The sequence below is a fragment of the Urocitellus parryii genome, chromosome 5 (assembly GCF_045843805.1).
Source record: "Urocitellus parryii isolate mUroPar1 chromosome 5, mUroPar1.hap1, whole genome shotgun sequence".
In the NCBI taxonomy this organism is placed as follows: Eukaryota; Metazoa; Chordata; class Mammalia; order Rodentia; family Sciuridae; genus Urocitellus; species Urocitellus parryii.
This window is the reverse complement of record NC_135535.1, coordinates 157652197-157674217: the sequence shown is the minus strand read 5'-3', so window position 1 is coordinate 157674217 and position 22021 is coordinate 157652197. Positions and strand designations below refer to the sequence as shown.

Sequence of the window (22021 nt, the reverse complement as noted above, 5' to 3'; positions counted from 1 at the left end):
TTGGAAACTCTCTCCCTGAGCCCCTCGGTCCCAGCTGGCCCCATGCTTTTCCCACCTCCGTGACCTGGAGGACTTCAGCCAATGACCCGAGACTCCATCTGGCCAGAGGACATCACTGCAGGAGCCGGGACAGGCTGGGAAGAGGAAGGAGGGTGGGACTGGGGCCAGAGGCCTGTTTCCTGGAAGCACACCGGGTCTCAGAAGGTTGTCGCAGTCCTTGGAAGCGGAGTCCAGCCCTCAGCAGAGAGAGGGACCCCTCCCTCTAGTGGGCCAGTCCTGCTCCCACTGAGGAACGGGTGTTAGGAACCTACTGAACTTTCTTCATGTTTCTTGGATGATTTGAGGGGCCTGCCATGATCTCGCCATCACAGATGGAGAGGAGAAAGGGAGGGGACCCTGCTGTTTGGACAGAGACCCCTGTCCCTGCCTTCTAGGGCTGCTAATCCCCCATCCAGCCGGACCTCTGAGCTGAGATGCTACAGAGCCTGAGGCTTAGCTACAGAACCCGTTATTTATTGGGAGGCTTAGGGCCAGGACGAGGTCCAGAGGCCCAGAGGCTCAGCCACATTCTCTAGGGTCCTGGCTCTTCTCACCTGGGTTGTGAGCAGGGGAGGAAGGAGCAGAGGACAGAGAGGGGAAGGACGGAGGAGGGGGAACGCACGTGTTGAGGGTATGCTGAGCAAGATGTTTATAGGAGTGACCTCATTTAACAGATCACGGTGACTCTGACGGAGTGTGTGCGCATGCGCGAGCAGGGCGGGCCTGTGTTTTGGAGACAGGATGGCCCAGTGGTCCAGCTCTCACTCTTTCGGGATGACCTTGGACACAGACAGGTTGCTTCACTTCTCTGAGTCTTGGTTTCTCCTCTGTAAAGTGGGGCTGAGAATGCCTGGCTTTCAGGGCTCCCAAGGAGCTGGGGTCGGACCTCAGCATGGCTCCTGGCACTGGGAGCAGTCAACACAGTGTGGTTGTAAAGGAGGAAAGAGGCTTCAAGAGACGGCAAGAAGATGAGAAGGTGGCCGAGGGTTAAGAGAGTCTGAGCTGGAGGATTCCTCTGCTGGTCCCCTCCGGGGATTTGGCCAGCTTCGGTGTTCTAGGAGCACCTGGGGGTGAGCCCTTAAGGAGGACAAGGTCACTTCCACCAGGAAGCCCAAGATAGAGTGACTGAGGGTGACAGAGAGGTCCAAGGTGCAGGGCTGCTTCTACTGCCTTACACCCCAAATGCCTGCTACCAGTGCTGCACTTACAAGAGGTGCCTCCAGGGGAAAACCTCTGTCTCCCCTGGGATTTGTTCCCTCCTGGGAATCCCTGCTAAAAACAAAAACAAAAACAAAAGGCACCCTGTGTCTTTAAGGAGGCGCCTGTTGGGAGGGACTAAGGTTAAGATGATTAGCGGGTGTTAACAAATTTAGGATGTGGAAGAAGTCTTTTCTTGGCTGTCCATCAAAGGAAGGATTGAATGTCCCTGAACTTGGAGAGAGCAAGAGGGAAGGAGAGGGCTGGGGGAGGGGGCAGGAGGGTGCTCTGGGCTTCCCGGGGAGAGCTTGCTCCTGGGCAGGCCTCGCTGAGCCCTGGGGGGTGTGGGAGCCGGGGGCGTGCTGGCCTGTCTGCCTGTCTGTCCAGCGCTGGCCTCCCCATCAGCCTGTCTGCCACTGCCCCTCCCCCAAGGCCCCAACCCCAGCTCAGGTTCTGCCCAAGCAGCTGGGCTGAAAAGTGATCCTGGAGGAAGAAGGCCCTTCCTGTTGATGAGGAACCGGGACGCCCTCCCCCAACCCCTCCCCATTCTACCAGACCCCTCCTCATCCAGACGCCCTGTCCTGGGGCCACCTCCAGCCCCTTGTCACCCAAGACTGACTGTTCTTCCTCTAAGATCCTCCTTGGTCAAGGGAGACTGGCATCTCCCACAGAGATCACACACGGCTGGCAAAGCCTTCGTGAAGGTTATTTCCGGCTCAGGCGGGAAGGAGGGAGGGCACGGGTGGGAATCATGTCCAGGAACGGTTCATTCAGAACTGCCCGGGCACCGGCTCCGTGCCAGGCCCGGCACAAGGCCCTGGGAAAACAGAGAGCAAGGCGCTGTCCTTGTCCCCGCCCCAGCTCCTTGGAGAGCCCTGTCCAGTGGGAGCGGGGAGATGAGGGTGGACAGCAGCAGCTTTCTGAACTTCATGGGCAAAGGGACCACCCGGACGCTGATCTCCATGCAGACTGCCAGGCCACAGCTGCCGAGAGCGAGATGTGGGGGACGTCACAGGGCCCACCTGGGGCCCATGCATCTGCCTTTTTAAGCAGAGCAAGTGATTCTGCTGCAGGTGGATGTCAGGGTTGATTTGGAGAAAGACAAAATGTACCGAGCAGGGGATGGGACAGAGGGACAGGGAGGGAGCAGGCAGCACTCCCCAGGGGGCACCTGAAGCTGCTTCCTGCTATGGAGGAGGAAGGGGTGAGCTGGGGGCGGCTGGAGGATGTCGTCCTCACCTGATGGCAGGGGGGCACCAGGAGCCTAAGAGGGCACAGTGAGATCTTGGACATGCCTCCGGGACTAAGCAAGGGGGTGTCTCGAGTGGTCCCCAGTTGGAAGGGCTGACTGAGCTACCAGGTGGGAAGAGGTGGCCGGTGGGATGGAGGAGGGCGGGGTTAGGAGGCAGAGGCAGCCTCCATGAGGGCCGACGCCAGGTAAGAAGAAGGTGTGAAGGGACAAAGGCAGAGATGACAAGAGCCTGGGTCCACACAGCAGAGGCCCGGATGGACGGAGGGAGGAGGCCACCAGGCTGCTTCTGCTGGGTAATGGGCCCAAAGTGCTGCTTCTCCCTGAGGCTGGGGACACAGGCACCAGCTGGCTCAGGAGGAAATGGTGCATTTGTTGGACCCTGTAATTTGGAGCCCCTTGGGCCATCCTGGTGGAGACGGGCAACTGGACATGCAGACCCAGAACACAGGGAAGAAAATGGACTGAAGACAGAGTTGGGAGATGGTGAAACCTAAGTCCACGGCTTTCCAATGTTTGCCTGACCCAGTATAAGACAACGGCATGGGGATGTACCCCCAAGAAGCAAAAGCTGCCTGTTATCATTCCATGATGACACACAGGACACTTGATGCTTGTGACTCTATTTTTCTTCATTTCATTGAAAAAAAAAATATGCTGGTCCCAACTCATTAAATGGATTTCGCAACCTGATTGGCTGTGACCCACACCTGGAGAACATTGGTCTCCATGGAAACGGGAGTCCTGGTGGGCCCACGTGATCATTCTGGAGAGGGCTCAGGATGCAGTTGGGGTGCCAGGGAGGCGGCCGAGATGGCTGAGATGAAGGCAGGAGAAGGCGCAGGAGAGACGGGGCTCAGAAGGGAAGGGGGCATCTGGGGAGAGGAGGTTGGCGGGGGGTGGAGGTGAGCCCCGCAGCAGCCTGAGTCCAAAAGGCACAGCCCCAAGTCCACGTGCACTCAGTCTCCCAAGTCTGACTCAGGGCAGGTCAGCACAGCATGGGCCATGCTACAGAAGGGGAACTGAGTCCCGCAGAGATGAGGGTCCTCACACCCTGGCCAGTGACAGGCCACCATCCCCCATCCCCCACCCCCACCTCCTGGCCACTTGGGGTCTCAGGGGAGACGGGTCCTTATCCTTGCTCAAGCGTGGGCTGCCTGGAGCTGAGCAGGAGATGTGCTGAGCAGCAAGGGCCCATGTCACCTCAGCAGTGTCTCTCAGCACACATGGAAGGCCTACTGTGTGCCAGGCACTGAGCCGGGCCCAAACCTAAGGGTCCCCAATGTAATCAGGGGTGGGGACTGGGGACAGCTCCTCTTGGATGGGAGGTCTCACATTGGATCTGAAGGGTGGGAGAGAGCTGGGCAGTGAGGCAGGACGTTGCATGGGGAGCCTCTGACGGGGAGTCCATCCCCCTCTTCCCACAGAACCTCTGTGACGGGTGGACCTGGGGGCAGGGATCAGGGCCATCACCCTGGGCTCTGGGTGCTGGGGAGTGTGAGGAATTGGAACCTGGAGGTGCTCAGAGGCTCAGAAGCTACCAGAATCCCAAAGACCTGGACAGTAGTCGCTTCTGCAAGTGCCACATCCTTCCCGACTCAGAGCGAGGCCGCCCCTTCTGTGGCTCCTCCCATGACACTGTGCCCGTGCACCATGCAGTGCAGAGGACAGGGGAGCCGGACAGTCGGGCCTCGCTGGTGTCCCCCAGGGACGTCCTAGGCAAGCCAGAGGATTCTCCTCCTGGAGAGGCTCCGGGGCCTCGCCATGGATGTCCCATCTTGCACATAAGAAACCTTGGGACAGAGACTCCAAATTGGTTAGGAATGGGCTCTTAACACGGCCTGTCTCTGACGGACGCACTAGGACGTGACTTCCCATAGGAAAAGTCGCCTCCCTTGGCATTCTCAAACTCCAGGCTGCCCCACGCAAACCGCTGTGGAAGTGAGTCAACTGCAAGCTGTCTGGTGCCACTGTCACTGTCACCGCAGCACCTCTCTCTGCAGTGTGCATTCATCCAACTTACAGACTTCAGGGTCCCACATGTGCTTGAAGGCAGGCGAGGTGTGGCTGGCCAACCACGGAGCTGACCGCAAGGCCCCGGGAGGGAGGACAACCTGCCCAGAGTCACAGTGACAGTTTCACTTTACTCACGGGTCCAGCAAATACGGTGCTGGCTCAGCACAGGGCTGGTGGCTTGTCCCCTCTGAACCAGGCACAGGGAGTGAGACACCACAGAGAACCTTTTAGGCCCTGGTGTCAGCACGTGGGGCTCCCTTTGTCTGGGATACCCTCCTGACCTCTCAACTCAAGACCTTGAGCAAGTGACACCTCTTCCAGGAAGCCCTCCGGGTTTGCTGTTCCTTTCTCTTTGCTCCTGACACTCCTTGGGTGCTTTTCATACTCTACATTTCATATGGCATCTCTCCTAGAAGGCGGAGACGGAAACAGGAGTCCTTGTGGGGGGGCCAACGAGATCATGTCTTGTTTGCATTTGTGCCATGTACAAGCCTACCACAGTCCCTCGCTCAGAGCCAATGATCAATCAATCAATCATTAATCGATCAATCAATTAATCCAGGTGTGCAGATGCCTCACTCTGGTACCTTTCTAACGGGCTGCAGCCCCTGTCCTGCAGAGAATGTACGCAGACGCGAATGGATTTCACCCACTCCGTCACCACAGTAACCGTGCGTGGTGCACCTAGCGTATGGTGGCACTTACAGGTCGCTTTACCGTGACCGTGTCATGGACTCCTCATCGCCATCCATAGAATCAGTCCCATGATCCTCATTGGAGAGATCAAAGCTGTCCAACGATGGAAATATTGACAATGGGCACCGTCCAATGCTGTGGCTGCCAAGGTGCCACAGGAGCACTGGAAGTACCACCAGGGGGTGAAGCCGAGAAATTGCATTTTAAATTCCCTTCATTTCATTTCAACATAAAGCTCCCCACACGGTTAGCGGCGGTCACATGGACATTGCAATACGCAGACGAACGAGCCTGCCGCTGACAGGTGACAAAGGCCAGACTCAAAGCCAGGGTCTCAGGGCTCTGAAACCCAGATTCTGAACCTCCCGCCTGAGCTCCCTCTCCTTTCCCTGCCTCTAGGTTACGGTGACAAGGGAGGAGCTGGAGACATGGCCCGCTCCACTGCGTCCCTCGAAGACGGGGGAAGGCATGCCATGGCTGAGACCTGGACCTCCGGGGACCCCGCCCTGGGGTGACCGCGGGTGCTGGGGGACGGCCCGCGCATCCCCGTGTGGTGGTTTCTTGGCAGGAAGCCTTGGGCCTCGGGCTCAGCGGTGACAGAACATGAACAGGTGACTGTCACTGTGTTTCCGCAGCCTGTGTGACCTGGTCCTGCTGCCACCATCCAGTGTGCAGACGGGAGGCACAGAGGGGCTCCTGCTGGGCGTCTGCTCTGTCCTCGGGGCTGCGTGGACCCTGCGGGGCTCGGTCTCAAGGGCTCACACAGGACCCCGGGCCTTGGGGCAGCAGGGCCCAGTGAAGCCCCCTCACCCGCGGGTACTGGGGTCCACCCTGGGGTCAGCACCCAGGTGCCCACACCCCGACCTGGCTGTTGGACACCACAGGTGACAGTGGCCTTCAGCTGCGTGGAGCGCGGCTGTGCCAGTGCCCAGGAAGGCTGGCGTTCAGGCCCTGCCCTCACCTCCGGGTGGGGACGGTAAGGGAATGAGCACAGGCACCTGCAAGGCCCTTGCAGATGGGGGACCTGGGGGAGGGAGAGAGAGACAATGTGGGCGTCACACTCTCAGGGGCACAGGGCCAGGAGACTGGGTTCTGATCCCGTCTCTGGGCAGAAGCCAGTGTGAGCTCCCACTCTACCAGTCGGGTCAGCTCATGACCCTGCTCAATATCCTTCCGTGGCTCCCTATTGCTCTTAGGCTACAAACCCAAACTATAAAAGAATCTAAAATGCCCACATGTGCCAGCTCCCGCTGCCTTTCCAAACCTCACGTCACGCCACTCTCTGCCCCCAAGGCCCCAGCCAGAGCCATGCGGCTCTTCCTGTCATTCCTCGTTTTCTCCACTCTCCTTCCTGCCTCAAGGTCATTGCTGGGAATGCCCTTCCTTCTGCCTTTGTCTGGTCATTTCCCACTCCCCTGCCAGGTCACCTCTCCAGGGTTCCTTCCTCTGAGAAGCCTCCCTGGATCTCTAAGGATTTTTTCCCCTAGTTTCTCATGAAACCCGGAGGTCCTTGGCTGGTACTTGTCACTTGCAATTGGACAGTTAGAGGTGCAACTAAGTTCTGGGAGGGCCGGGACGATGCTTTTGCTTCTCCCTGGGTCCCCAACACTAAGCAAAGGCCTGGCATACAGTAGGCGCTCAGTGATGCACGTTGGATGTATGAATGAGTGAAATGATGCTGTTATGATTTGGGGCAAGACGACCTCTCAGGACGGACACCCTCAGTGACGATTTGGGGAGCTACTCCATGCCAGGTGCTGGGGAAGCAGAGATAACTGTGCAGAGGGGAGGCAGATGTGTGAACAGGCCCCAGGCCACAGCTGGATGAGACTATGCTCCAAATCTGGGCACAGTGGTGCACGCCTATAATCCCAGTGACTTGGGAGGCTGAGGCAGGAGGATGGAAAGTTTGAGGCCAGCCTCAGCAATTTAGCAAGACCCTGTCTCAAAATAAAAACCAAAAAGGGCTGAGATGTGGCTCAGTGGTAAAGCGCCCCTGGGTTCAATCCCCAATTAAGAAAGAAAGTCAGTGAGTCCGAAGGGCTCCACGTGACCTGAAGTTGGGAAGGTGGGACGGGGCTGAGGATGCAGGGGGCCAGGACAGAACAAAAATGGTGGCATTCTTGACCCAGGACCGAGACGGGAAAAAGGCCTGGGTGAGAGCCCCAACCCTGAGGTTCAGTGAGGTCCGTGACGTGGGGCCTCAATAGTGAAGTCACGCGTGCCACTGTGGGGTTCCAGACAGAGGGGTGACAGAAGGGTCCTCTGGGTAAAAGGGGAAGCCTGGCGGGGCGGCTGGGCCCTGGCCGCACTGGCCCGGGTCTGGGAGCCCAGGGGGGGCCTTGCTAGGCCAGGACAGCCCCTGCCTCCGCGGCCACCAGCAGCCTCCAGAGACTAGTTTCCCTCCCTGACGTCAACTTAAAGGTCACACGCGTCCCAGGTTGGCTCCAGGAGCGCCAAGACCCCTCGTCCTGTTACTTTACCCAGATCCCTTGGGGCCCGGGCTCCTGGCCAGGACCTTTCCGAGCCGTGGGAGCAGGGCTTCCCTGTCCCCAGCCCACCCCGCTCCAGCCACACAGGGTCCAGCGCCCACGTCTGGGGACTCAGAGAGGAAACGCGCCCTCAGAGGAGGGTGGGAGGGGGACTGGGGACAGCCGACTCCCGAGGCCCCCACACCACGTCAGCCGCCCCCTCCCCAGGGCTGGCCCTCTCTGTGCCCCAGCCCCGTGCTGATGAGCTGGGGCCGAGCCAGGCCGCTCCCTCCACGGCCCCGCGCTGTCTCAGGAACCCCAAGGCAGCAGACCCTTGGAAGCCAGCCTGACCCTCCCTCTGGTCCTGTCCCCATGCCTCCAGAAAACCCGCTTCCCCAGGCACCTGGGCTGCGGACCTTCCCCACCTCCACCCGCTCCAGGCCCACGCCCCACCCAGACGGTGGCTCAGGTCCAAAGCCTGAAACTCGGTTCCCTTCCCTCTGTCTCTAACCACAGCCAGCCTTCAGCAGGGCCTGCCCACCCTGCACATGTCCCCTCTCCCCCTCCTCTGTCTCCATGGCCTTTCCCCTGGGCACTTGCCATCGGCTCTTTTCCACCCCCAGCTTCTCCACTCTGCCCATCTAACCCACTCTCTACCTGCACCAAAGGAACAAAAACTGGGACCCAGAACCCAGAACCTGTGCTCCCCCTCTGAAGAATCTCCAGGGCCTTCCTGTTTCCCTGAGGGGGAAGTTTATAAACTCATAGGCAGAGTCTCACAGAGCACCACAGGGTGGAACACACTACGCCTCTGAGCTATCTCAGCCCTCTCCCTCTCATTCATTTCACAGGCCACTCTGACCTTCTTTCTCTTCTTCATACAAGTCAAGCTCAGTCCTATCCCCGGGTCTTTGCACACACTGTTCCTGCTGGTCAAAACGTCGTAGCCCACCCTCAGATGTAGTCATTCAACTAACTTACTTAACATCCACTTTTATCATCACACCAGACTCAGCCCAAGTGCTTCTCATGTTCTGAATCATTCTTCTCATAGTGGGTTCTGTTTGTCATTTCAAATGTCACCTTCTCGTGGAGGCCTTCCCTGACCACCATCCAACACAGATAACATGACCCTGCTGCAAAGATCCCCTTGACTAAGTTGTAAACCTTAAAACACGATTTTTATTTGTTGATTCTCTGCCAATAAAGCCAGAGCGTCCTTAAAACCAACCCCCTTGATTTAGATCCTTCATAATTTTTTTAAAAAATTTCTCTATGTGTGGGTTTTGTCCGTCTCTCCTGCTACAGGCTGAAAGCCCTGTCTGTCAGCTTGGCCCTTCCGTCCCTAGAGCTGGAGTGAGCTGCTGAGTGAGTGAAGGGTCACCTGCCCCAGGAGGCTTCTGAGGCGGGGACCCTCTCTAAAGGCCACCACAGCAGGACAGACAGCCGGGAGGAATGGGTGCAATATTTCCTGTGGACACTGCTCCGAGGCCCAATCAGGGGAAGGGTTTCTAGAAGGCCGGGGTCAGGTCTTGTCCATCATCATGTAAATCCGAAAATAACAACTGGCGCATTTGCAGCGAGCAGCCACCCGGCGGGCGGGCTGGCGTTCAGAGGCGCTCCCCCGGGAACTCAGCGGCCTCCCGCAGCTGCTCCTCGAGGCCTCTGGACCCCGCTTGACAGATGTGGACAGTGGGGTTCCGAGAGTGGGGGCCGCACAGCGCGTGCAAGAGCCTGGCTCAGCCCCGGGTCACTGCGGATGGATCCAGGTCTCCCCTGAGGTCGGCTTCCACCCGCACACCTGGCCTCTGTATTCAGCAGGGGCTCAGTGCAGACAGCCGCAGGTACTGTAGCCAGCAGGCACGCTTGGAAGTGCTCAGGTCCAAACAGATTGCTCTGGAAGGGCCAGTCCCCAGGGCAATGGTGTTTCAGAGGCTGAGGAGTGGGGACAATGACACTGATCAAAGAAGCCATGAGCTGCGCTTCAGGAGCACTGGGTGACAGCAGCTCTGCCTACACCTCCCCTGTGCCAGGCAGTGGACTGAGAGTTTTCCATGCCTCCCCATGTCAGGTAGATGTGAACACTACCCCCTTCTTATAGGTGAGAAGGTGAGGCTCAGAGAGGTTAATTCACCTGTGCAAGGATCCCAGCACACAGCCGTGGCCAATCCTGCCACTTATTAGTCCTGGCACTTCTGGGAACTGCTGGCTGACTTTGAAAAGCTCCTTACCTTCTCTGGGTTTTAGATTCTGTCTGTAAAGCTCAGGTTCCGACCAGATTCTATTTGGACCTGTCCAACTCTGACACAGTGGGGCAGGATGTAGCTGCTGCTGTCTCCTGGGCCCCTCACTGCCTGGGTGCCACGGAGCCGGGTGGCCCTGTCCTGCCCAGGAGGCAGGGTCGACTGCCCCAGGTGACCGATCCTCGGGGCCCACACTCCTGGGCTGGCTGGAGGACAAAGATGAGGCCACACAGGAACAGAGAGGGTGGGGGATCGCAGAGCACCTCAAGACCAACAGGGGACTCCTCATATCACAGGGGACTTGAAGGTGGGCAGAGCCTCTGAGTCACCCCACCCCGCCAGAGCGCAGCCAAAATGAGCCTCGGGAATCGGCCCGCGCTCTGAGCTTCCTGTGGTGATAAAACCTGGTGTGTTCTCTACGTGTGTCAGTTCCTTCTGGGACAGGATCTTTGCGTCTACCTGTCTATAGACCACCGTGATGGCCCACCCCAGGTGCCTGCCCCACGACGGTTGGGCCTGCCGGACGCAGAGGGTAGGAGTCAAGGCCAAGTGCTCTCCGGGGAGTCTGCGGCGCTGCCCAGAAGCCAGCAGGTGGGGCAGTGGGCACGCCCCGGTGTGTGGGGGGGACATGACCTCACCCCTGCAAATAGTCGAGTGATGGGTGGTGGCTGGAGGGGCCAATCGGTTTTAGGGCTGTGGCAGCACCTTTTGTCCCACTTTACCAGAGGTGTCACCTGTCAGGAAGGGCAAGCTGTCAGTGGACAGATGAATCCGGAACCACATGCCCAGCTTGGCGGGAGCTCTTGGCCTCAGGAGGCACAGGGGCCGGTGGCACTGGCTGACCTCGGCTACGAGGGTCACCTTGCCTCAGTTTCCACCGAACTCCTGCCTCCCTGGGACAGTGGCAGTGGCTCTGGGGACCCATTCAGGAGACAACACGTGGTGGACGGAGCCTGGTCCCCTGTCACACCTTCCACGCCCCGTGGCCATGTGGGCTGGAGCAAGTGTCCTTCCCCCTTGGCCTCATTTTTTTTTCCAGCTGTAAAATGAGGGGTGGGGTGACATCCGTGAGCTGACACCGTGTTGGCAGAGATCTGGGGGTCTCCAGAGGCACCTCGAGGGGTTACCAGGAGGACACACTCTGGGCACCCAAGTCCCCCCCACCCCAGTGCCTGCTCAGGGTTCTGCTCTTCCCTGGACATGAAATCCAGGTGGGGTTCAGGTACGACTTCCTCAAAAGAGCCGGGCGCAGTGGTGCAGGCCTGTCTGTAGTCCCAGCAACTCAGGAGGCCGAGGCAGAAGGATCACAAGTTCAAGGCCAGCCTCAGCAACTTAGGGAGGCTCTAAGCAACTTGGTGAGTCCCTGTCTCAAAATAAAAACAAAAGAGGGCTGGGGATGGGGCTCAGTGGTAAGCATCTCTGGGTTCAATCCTTCCTACTCCCCCCCAAAAAAATCCTCAAAAAGAAAAAGTTGTTTGCAGCCTGCCCCTGCTAGTCATGACTTGGGACATCCATCTGTCCTTCACAGTCTGTACTTGGCAGCTGTAAGTCCTGCCGGTGTCCTCGCAGGACTGGGGATGGAGCCTGGTCGGAGGGGTCCTCTGGAGCCAGGATGAAGCCATCACCCTCCCTCTCTGGACACACAGTGTGGGGCGCTTCCCTGCTCTTTCCCAGCTACGTGGGGAGCAGAGGGCCGTGCTGCATTAATCACTGGATTCTTCTAGAATTAAAAGGTTTTTCTCTCTTTTATTCATAATTGGTGAAGAGGAAGCAAAAGGGTGGAAGAGGGATGGGAAATGAAGCATCCAAGTCTATAAAAGTAAAAAAAAAAAAAAAAAAAGTAGTCATGCTGATCATCAGACGCCTAACAACGATGAACCAGAAAGAAACACGGTTATCCAGAACAGCAGGCTTTTACAAGAAACAGGGACAAGACGTCAAAACGATAATAGAGGAGAGATTTTTTTTTCTTCCATCTCTTCGTAGACTTAAAGTGTCAGATCGGCCCACACTCACTCCAATGGACCCTCTGGCCCTTACTTGTCCCTGTTTCCTAACAGAGCATCCTGCAGCCAGCCACCTCTCTGGCTGCCAATCATCAGAGAACCACGCAGCCGGGATGGTGCTCTCAGGTGTGTGCACCTCGTGCTGGACACAGGCGCACCTGTCATGACCACAGCCGCAGCCACGCATCAGGAGGGCCCCGCTGATGCTGACCTGGACGCATCGCCCAGAATCCTGAGCGGCAGGAGGGGGAGGACATTCTTCCTCCAGAAGGACGCACCCCCAGGTCCCCAGCCTAAAGGGCGGGGGAGGACGTGCAGGGTGCTCAACTCTAGGCCCCAGTGACCTGGAGATGGAGGCAGGCCCAGGGGCCCCTCCCTGCCGACGTGCGGGCAGGCCTGGGGTGCACGTGGCCATCTGCCTGTCCATGCTGCCCCGCCCTTCCCCACTGCCCCGTCACTGTCCTGGCCACGCTGTGACAGCTCACATAGCTATGCAGGGAGCTGGCATCCACTTATACACGCTGCCTGCTGCGACTCTCGGGTGGCTCTGGGCCAGGTGGGCTCATCACATTTCCTCCCCAGTTGGGGTTTAAAGTGGCAGCTGGCACTGCCCCCTCCCTGCCTGGGCTCCAATCTCATTCCAGGCTCCAGGGGGCTCCCCAGGGTCTGCATCAGGCTGAGGACAGGTGAGCAGACCCTTCTCCCTCCTTGGCCACCAGTTCCCTGCCAACAGGGACATTCCCACAATGCCTGGCCTGTGTACCTGCCACACATAGACAGGTGGCAGAGGCCAGAGGAGGAGCTCACTGTGAAGTGAGCTGGGAAGGGTGACCCGCAGGACTCTGCTGCCAATCAGAGGCTCTGCCCCTCCCGGCCTCCCCTCCTCTCTGCCATCCTTGGCCCTGCCCAATGCAGAGCCTGCCCGGCTACACAGGGGGCTTCTCCTGCTCCTCACCAAGGAGCTGGGCCATCTGAGCTGGGGGATCCCTTCCGGCCCTGGGTCTGGTGTCTTAGGGCCAAATGCCAGCCACATGGTTCTGGACCCTGGTCCTGGCCTTGGTCCCTGATGTGCTTGGAACCAACCTCACGGGAGCTTGGATTCTGGAGGGTGAGGCCCCAGGACTGTAGCCCGTGCAGGGCACCTAGGTGCCCACACCGGAGCCCTTGTTCTCTGTGGCACTGGATGCTTGACTGTCCACCACTGTACCTGGCCTGCTAATGCAGCTTTCCTGACCTCCTCAGGAGAGGACATGTCACAGAGCCAAGGCTCGAGGACTGCCCTGAATGAGTGAGCAAGTGAGCGGGAGGGACAGAGAGGTCTAGCCCCTGCACTCCCAGGTGACTGGCTCCAGCACACACTAGCTCTAGGGCCTTGGCCCTGTTACATAACTTCTTTAAGGCCTCATCTCCTCAGCAGTATCCCCCACATGAAACACTTATGAAGGAAGAATGAGATCATGCCACAAGTCACAAGTCACAGTGCCTGGCATGCAGTAAGCATTTAGTCTGTGCTGTTATCATTATTAATTAATGTCCTCTGGCCCTGGCTAACAGCACTCTCCCTGGACAAGACTCATGTTCATCATCCATCTTTGGTTTCCCTGTTCTGCCCCAGGGTAGCCCTCAAGTCACCATGGGGCAATGACCTTCTGATGGCTCAGAGCTGGTTTCCAGTCCCAGACCCAGCACTTCCCAGCGCTGTATCCTTGAGTGAAGTACTTGAGCTCCATCCACAGTAGCCAAGCTAGGGAACCAACTGGGTGCCCTTCCGTAGATGAATGAATAAAGAAAATGTGGTACATACACACAAGGGGATATCACTCAGCCATAAAGAAGAATGAAATTATGGCATTTGCTGGTAAATGGATGGAACCGGAGACTCTCATGCTAAGTGAAATAAGCCAATCCCCCCAAAACAAAGGCCAAATGTTCTCCCTGATACGAGTTGCTAACACAAAAGAAGGGGAGGAGAATAGAAGTTCATTGGATTAGACAAAGGGAGTGAAGGGAAGGGAGCAGGCATGGGAATAGAAAAGAATACAATGAGTCAGATAGAACTTTCCTCTGTTCACACATGACCAGTGAAACTCCCATCATGTACACCCACAAGAATGGGATCCTAATTAGAATAAGTTGTACTCCGTGTATATATAATATGGAGATTCCTCAGAAAACTTGAAAAAGAACCACCATTTGACCCAGCTATCCCACTCCTCGTTTTATACCCAAAGGACTTAAAATCAGCATACTACAGTGACACAGCCACATCAATGTTTATAGCAGTGCCGCAGTCTGGCTGGGCACAAATCACGAGCCACTAAAGCAGGAACAAACTATTTCTGAACTCCACCAGCACACTCCACACACACTCCCCGGGAACTCTCCCGAACGCCATTCACGTGGCTCCTCCAGGAACCACCAACTGGAAATCCCTCCTCCGGTACTTCCCCAACCCGAGAACTCCAAAGTAGCAGGCCCAGGTGGACAGCAGGGGTCTAATATACACAGCTTAACATAACCATTATCATCTCAATGGCTTGCTGGCGTCACCTCTCAATCACTCCTTCTGGCAAAAATGCCATGCGTCATACTGACTGGCCGTGGCTCTCAACATAGCAGCTCAATTCACAGTAGCTGAACTATGGAACCAACCTAGGTGTCCGCCAATAGATGAATGGATAAAGAAAATGTGGTATATATATTTAATGGAATATTATTCAGCTTTAAAGAAGAGAGAAATTATGGCATTTGCCAGCAAATGGATAGAGTTGGAGAACATCATGCTAGGTGAAATAAGCCAACCCCACAAAACCAAAGGCCGAATGTTTTCTCTAATATGCTGATGCTAATTCACAATAAGGTGGGGGGGGACACTAGGGAAGAACAGCATTACCTTAAATTAGGTAGAAGGAAGTGAAGGAAGGGGAGGGGAGGGGATGTAGGGATAGGAAAGACAGTAGAATGAAACATACATTATAACTGTATGTACACATGTGACTGCATGACCAATATGATTCTGCAACATGTACACTCAGAAAATGAGAAATTATATCCCATCTATGTATGATATATCAAAGTGCATAAATGCATTCTACTGTCATGTATGACTAATCAAAACAAGGAGAAAACACTCTACTGTCACGTATATATAAAAAGAACAAAAAATTTTTTTTTAAATTACTCTGAGTTTCAAGGTCCTCATCAGGAAAAAGTGGGTAATGTGAGTTCAAAGTTCAGAACAGTGTTTCGGGCTGTAATGAGGGGACAAGGTGCCAGAAGGGACGGCAGAAGGGACTGCAAGCCACCCCAATGGTGAAAAAGGAATCCTCTAGGGGAGCAGGCGGGGGAGAAGCTGGGGTGTGAAGAGGAGCAGGGGCAGCCAGAGAGGCTCTGGGAGAAGAACCGAGGGCTGGTCCGCGGTGGTGTGCCCCACCTTGCCGCCCCTCGTGACTGCCCCTTTTCTCCAAAGTACTATCCTACATGCTTTAGTGTCACCATGGGAACCTCCTCTGAGGACGGTCAGGGCAGTGCTGAAGGGGGCAGGAGCAGAATGCCCTCCCCTGAACCAGGGAGAGAACTTGTGCCCTCAGTGGTCTGGGCCCGGATCCACTGCGGCCGTGGGCGGGGCTGTCCGTGGGCGGGGCTGTCCGTGGGCGGGGCTGTCCGTGGGCGGGGCTGTCCGTGGGCGGGGCCTGGTCCTGGGAGGTGAGAGGCAGAGGCTCTGGGCGCCTGGCCCTCCTGGTGCTGAACACCTCCAGCCTCTGTGCCTGCACCGATTTCTCCGGCAAGACACACAGTCCGCTCCCTGCCCCAAGCAGCAGCCCTGGCAGCCAGCCAGACGATGGCCACAGGGATCAGATCAGAGCTGCGCTCTCCCCGCTCCCTGGGACCAGCCCTTCCAGGGCCCCGGAGCTTCCGCAGGGGCTTCCTGCCTCCCCCAGGCCCCACCTTCAGCTTGTCCCACCCAGAGTTCTGCATCCTGCCTCTCCCTGCGCCCTGTGCCCTGAGGGCAGTGGCACCGCCATCTAAGTCTTGGCCTCCAGTCTGGCTCTGGCTCTTAGCTGCAGACCCGGATGATCCCTTAACATCTCTGAGCCTCTGTTTGTCTTTGAGTTGGGCATAACAACAGCCTACACCGCAGGGCGCCGCGTGGGAGCGTCAGCGTTCTATTGAAAGCCAGTGGTGAGGTCTTCTAATTAAATATAAGCCGGGATCACGACTGATCGCCTGGGCTCAGGTAGCCTCCTGCCTTGCCCACGTGCAACAGGTGACGCTCTGCCATGTCCCCCACTCCCCCGCCCCTCTCCTGTGCTTTTCCAGGTCTTCTCTGGGCAGGCCACTGTAACTCTTCCTGGCTGCTGTCCCTGTCCTCATTCACCCTTGACACCGAAGCTTTGCACAGGAGGGACACGTGACACCCCTTTGGAGACATCTTCCTGCGATTCCACAGCCCTCCCAGAGCAGCGGCTCTTCAGGGTGGCGTCCAGCTCCACCCCCAGCTTTGCTTTCCAGCCTTGTCTCTCCCTGCATCCTCCACGTGAGCTTGTTCCAGCCATTCTAGACCACTCCTCCTTTCCCACAGTGGAGAGGGGGAAGCAGAGAGACAACCACCAGTCCTTCAGGTGCCCATTCTTGGATCATGCCGTTTCCTTGTCTTGTGTCCTTACCTACATTTCCATTTCCTGAAAACGTCCTGGTCATTCAGGGCCTCCCTCCAATGCCACTTCTTCTGTGAAGCCCCCCTGATCCTCCCTCCCTTCTGCTCTTGTATTTTCTGCTTCTGTTTGGTATGTCCCTAGCCCTGGACAGGAGACCCTGTATCTCATCACCTTGTACCCCACAGCCCCTCACAGGGGCCTGGAGCAGCTCTGTACCCACTGGTGGGCCCTGGACTCTAGCTGATGTGGCCCGTGGACAGCCCAGGAGTCCAGCCACGTGTCCCTGGGCTCTGCTGCTTAGTCGGGGTGGCAAGTGGGAAATGAGGGTTTACTTGGTTCCCCCAGCTGTGGGTTTTGCCCTGACAGGCAGGGTCCAGGAACGAGCTTCTGAACAAACCTATGGAATCATCACGGGGGCATGACCCTCAAGAGCTGGGACCGAATGGCCATTTCTTTCTCCAGTCCTCCTCTGCTGGCCTCTCTGAGGCAGAGAGTCCAAAAGACAGGGAGAAATGACCCCACGCTGGGTGCCACTGTCTACCTGTGAGTCCACCTGGCTGGGTAGCTGTCCCACTTCCTCCTTTTGACTGACCCCAGGGTTCCATGGGCAATGGAGCTCCTGTGAAAATCCAGAGTCACCCCCGTGCCAACCGACATCTGCTACTCCACGGCCCATTCCCTCTGAGGACATGGTGAGACTTCAGTAGAGGGGACTTGAATGTGGCCTCTAACAAAAGTTCCACTCCCCAGTGGCTCCCAGCCCACCTGGTGGCTGGACAGAGCGAGGTAAAAGGAGGGAAAGTCTTTCTTCATAAACCAGGGTTCCAAGGCTCCAGCCCTAAGTATCACCAGTGGGCTCCAATGTCCCCTGAAGGGGCCACCAGCACCCCTTCTTATAATTAGTCCATGGTCCATGGCCCTTTGTTTATATCCACAGCCCTCCGCAGCCTACCTTCTACTAAAGAAGTTCACTGGATTAGACAAAGGGGACTGGGGGACAGGAAGGGGGATGAGACCCGGAAAGATGGTAGAATGAATGGGACGGAACTTTCGTATGTTCACATGATACACGACCAGTGGAACTCCCATCATGTACACCCACAAGAATGGGAAGTTATGTCCATGTTTGTATAATATGTCATTCTACTGCATATGTACCTAGAAAGAGCAAATTAAAAATTAAAAATAAATAAATAACATACAATTGAGGTGACATATTAAAAAATAGAACTGGGTGGCAGGTGAGCCTAACCCTCCCCAACACCTTCCATGGGGACAGCAGTCCACCGCTGTCCAGGAATTTTCTCAGTAACCCCAGAAAGTCCTTATTTATACCTGAGAGATGAGCCAATGGAAGCTGAGGGAGGAGGTGGCGTTCCACTGGTGGAGTCCTGGGCACAGAGCGCTGGGTATAAAAGAGGGCCCCTCACCCACAGTAAGTGCTGCTGCCCATCATGGGGGACAGGCAGGCATCTTGACCCATGATGTCTGTTATGGTGCCAATGGCACCTGGCGAATAGGGGCCACTTCTCCCAGGGCTGGAGTGGCCTGGCTGTGCAGGGCAGAGAGGGAGGCAGGGGAAGCAGCACCGGGGCAGCCTGTGCCCTATGTCCCCCCTGCCTTCAGTGGCCAAGGGGGCATCGTCTCCCAGGACCCCCAGGCTGGATGCAGCTGCTCTCAGCCCCATGTCACCAGAAGCCCTCCCACTCGGGTCGTCATCATCATCGTCATGGCAACTGACAGTCACTTGGAGCCCAGCGTGGAGGGGCCCAGGTGGAGCCAGCAGCCGGGATGTCAAGTGCTCCCTTCTCCCCAGTTCCATGAGTCAGGAGAGGCCTCACCATAGCCCAGGGCCATGACAGGGTTAGAAGTGGGTTTCCTGGGATGGAAGCCAGGGTTGTTGGGAGTCTGAACCCACACTTGTGGCCCCTGGGCTAGCCGGCACATGTCACCTGGGTGCTACTGCCACCGGAGCCACAGAACACAACAGCACCTGCCCACTGCCATCTTCCCGTCCAGTGGGGTGTGTGGAGACATTCCGGCAGATCCTGCTACTGGCCCTGAATGACTTCCCACATGACGTGCAGGTTGACTGTCCCCTGCCTTCTGTTACCCTCACATTACCGTGGTAAAGACTGATGCTAGGACCAGCAAGGAGCTGCCGGCCCAGAGTCTGGCTGCTGCTTCTCTCGGGGGCAGAGCAGTAGCAGGGACAATCCTGCGAGAGCTCAGGATACAGGGCCACCTGATGTGCCTGGGGGACTCATGGAAGGTGTCTTGAGTCGGTGACACTCACAGGGGCAGATGATGGGCAGGGGGCAGTACAGTACACAGGGGATCCAGTGTTGGAGTCTAGCGGCACCTAAGCAGGCTTCGAGCCCTGGTCCTGGGTCCTAGGAGGACTGGCGTTGAGGCCACCAGCCCGAGGTGACTGGGAGAGGTCAGTGACAAGCAGAGATACGTCCTTGTTGGAGGAGAGTCAGGCCTGAAAGGTTCCTTAATATCTAATCCAACCACATCCTCTGATTGAACCCATGATTTAAACATGTTTTGTCTTGAAATATTTCAGATACCCAGACAGGCTTAAAATAATCTACCATTTGCCATAAAAGGAACGAAGTACTGAGCCATCCTATGACATGGATAAACCTTGAAAATACTGAATCCACAGAGACAGAAGGGAGGTCCGTGGGGTGGAGGGAACAGAGGATGGAGGGTGACCTCTAAAGAGAATGGTGTTTCTTTTGGGGGAAATTAAAATGTTCTAAAGATGCCAACGATGATGGTGGTACTCTGTGACCCTACAAAAAACTGTTGAATTGTACACTTTAGGTGGATGAAGTGTTCGACAGGTGAATTATATCTCAATAAAGTTTTCATTAAAAATGTATAACAGACCTGAAATACCACCTAGCTAACTAACTACCAATACACTAGAGACCCCTGTGGACCTCAGTCTCCTCTTTGACCCTCCTCCGCATCAGATAGGGTTGATCAGTCCTATGTACTTCTTATATGTTTATGACAAGCATGTATTTCCCCCCAAAAAGTGCAAGGCCTTTTTTTGTGTGTGTGGTACTGGGGATTGAACCCAGGGGTGCTCTTCCACTGAGCTACATCCCCAGCCCTTCTCATTTTTAAAAAATTTTGAGACAGTCTTGCTACGTTGCTGAGGCTGGCCTTGAACTTGCGATCCTCCTGTCTCAGCCTCCCCAGTTTCTGGAATTTCAGGTGTATCCCAGCTGTCATACCCAGCACTTCATGTTTTTGACTTTATAAATAAATCATATTGTAAATATTCTCTTGTCATTGCTTATTTTCCTCCATAGGATGAAATTCATCCATAGAATATCTTGATGGTGGGTCTGGTGATTTGGGTTCACAGTGGTGGTATTTCTTGGATAAAAGTTCAGCCACTTAATACCCCCCAACATGTCTGTCCGTCTCCTGCTGATGAGTATGGGGCTGTTCTCTTCCTTTCCTTGACTCGGTAGTGGAAACCCCCTGGCCTCCTCCATGGGGGTAAATCTTCCCCTCACCAAATAGTTCTTGGCAGTCACTGGCCCCTTTGGATAAGCGAAGAAACGAAGGACCACAGCAAGGGGAACCTGCTCAGAGTCCCTCAGGGTCTGGGAATCATTCCCAGTCCAGGCCTCTCCTGGCCTTTCCGGAACCTTCCATTTCCTTATTTTTATTTCCCTACAAATCGCTGCGACCACCCGGGTGTTATCAGAGCTGATCTAGGAGAAACACATTATCAGCGGGGCCCAGGAGGGCCGGGGATCTGGAAGTGCTTTCAGGAGGAAATGGGGAAGAAATGAGCTTCACAGAGTTCCCCAGGTGGCTCTAGCGCCTGGCTGGGGCCTGGAGGGAAGAGGTGCTTCCAGGGGCGGATGGTGAGCGCTCCCGCAGCAGGGCAGCGCCTGGTCTTCCCACGCCAGTCACCTGGCCCTCCTTCCCACGAGGGGCAGGAGCTGCAGCTGGGGGGCTTCTGTAAGTGCAGGGTCTTGCTCAAGGCAACAACCCCCAGGAGCTGCCAGTCAGGGCTTCTTGGTGGCTGTCTGATTTCTAAAGCACAACATCACTGCCCTGGTCAGCCAGGGTTCCCTTTCCCGTTGTCTCAAATGCCTCTAGAATCTATGTCAGGCGATGAAGGTGACAGCCAAGGAGCAACCTGCACAGGTGTGTCCCTCCTACACTGAGCACGCTTTACCCACAGAGCACAAACAGCAGAGCCAACAGAAGCGCTAAGGCGAGAGGAGACCGTGGGGGGCCGCGTGACAGGCCTACAGAGGTTCAGAGCTCAGTGGGGAGAAAGTAGGAACAGAGATGTGAGAACAGCAAGGAAAGAGTGTGCAGGTGGACCCCTGGGGGCCTGGCGGGCAGCGGACCAGACTTACTGAGAGGCAAGGAGGTCAGGAAGGGACGGATCAGAGCGGGCTGGAGGGAGAATGTGGGCCTGGCACTGGGGTGGGGCGGGGACTGTGAGCGCCACGGAGCTAGGGATGGTTTTTGAGCAGAGAAATGGAATCCATGGGACCCAGCAAATGATGGGGTGCAGAGGCCACGGTGAAAGAGGCATCAGGGCTGCTGCCGTGGGACGGAGCCTGGCCCTTGGGATGTCAGATGGGTCATGACAAGGACAGTCTAATTGGAGGAGCGGACAGGGCGGGGATCCAGAAGGTGAAAGCACATCCCTTGGGCTGCAGAACAGGGGAGAGTCTGAATACTAGTGACAACAGCAACCAAATAGCAAGGTCCCTTCCCAGGTTGGTCCTGGGAATCTGCTTTAAGGAATGGCCAGGAATGGCTCCCAAGGAACTCATCTGTTATTCGCATGTAAAGCAGGGTTTCTGAGTCACCTGAACACAGTACTCCTTAGTGTGACCTCTCCCCAGAGCACCTCAGATCTGCCACTCTCTCCTCTGTTAATGGCACCAAGGAATATTTTGGTCTGAGGTGTCCCTTTTCTAGGTCAGCTGGGTCTGGAACAAGGACAACCACAAAGGAAGGGTGTGTGGCCGTGGGCCTGCTCTGCTGCAGCAAAGGGAGCTCAGAGGAGCCCAGTTTAGGTTGCAGGCCCTGACCACTGGCTCTGCCCATGTAAATGGCATGAGGCTGCAGGGGGCAAAATCTGGTGCCAGGAAAAATACGGCAAAGCTGGCTTAAGAAGAGGGTTTGGGGTGTTGGGGGTGCAGCTCTCGCCACCTATGGAAAATACCCAGGGCTGAGGAGGCTGTTCCAACCTGGACATAAATAGAAGTTCATGAGAAAACAGTCCTGTCCACCGGATCCCAGGCTCTCGTTGCTTGGAGGCATGCTCCACGTCACTGCTAGTTTTTGTTCTGGAGTGCAAACTGGACTGGGTCACATCCCTGCTCTTCAACCTTCCCTGATGCTCCATTATGTTCTGTGAGGAGAAGGCAGGCACTACTGCTCCCCATCC

The 22021-nt window shown here is 56.3% G+C and overlaps 1 protein-coding gene across 1 annotated transcript in view; it reads right to left on the bottom strand.

The window, feature by feature from the left end:
- Window positions 1-22021, bottom strand: part of Col13a1 (collagen type XIII alpha 1 chain) — a 144327-nt gene that overhangs the window by 102549 nt on the left and 19757 nt on the right. Inside the window, exon 3 of the mRNA XM_077799106.1 lies at window positions 3925-3932. Within this exon, the coding sequence (XP_077655232.1) occupies window positions 3925-3932 (8 nt within the window). The remainder of the gene's footprint in view (window positions 1-3924; window positions 3933-22021) is intronic.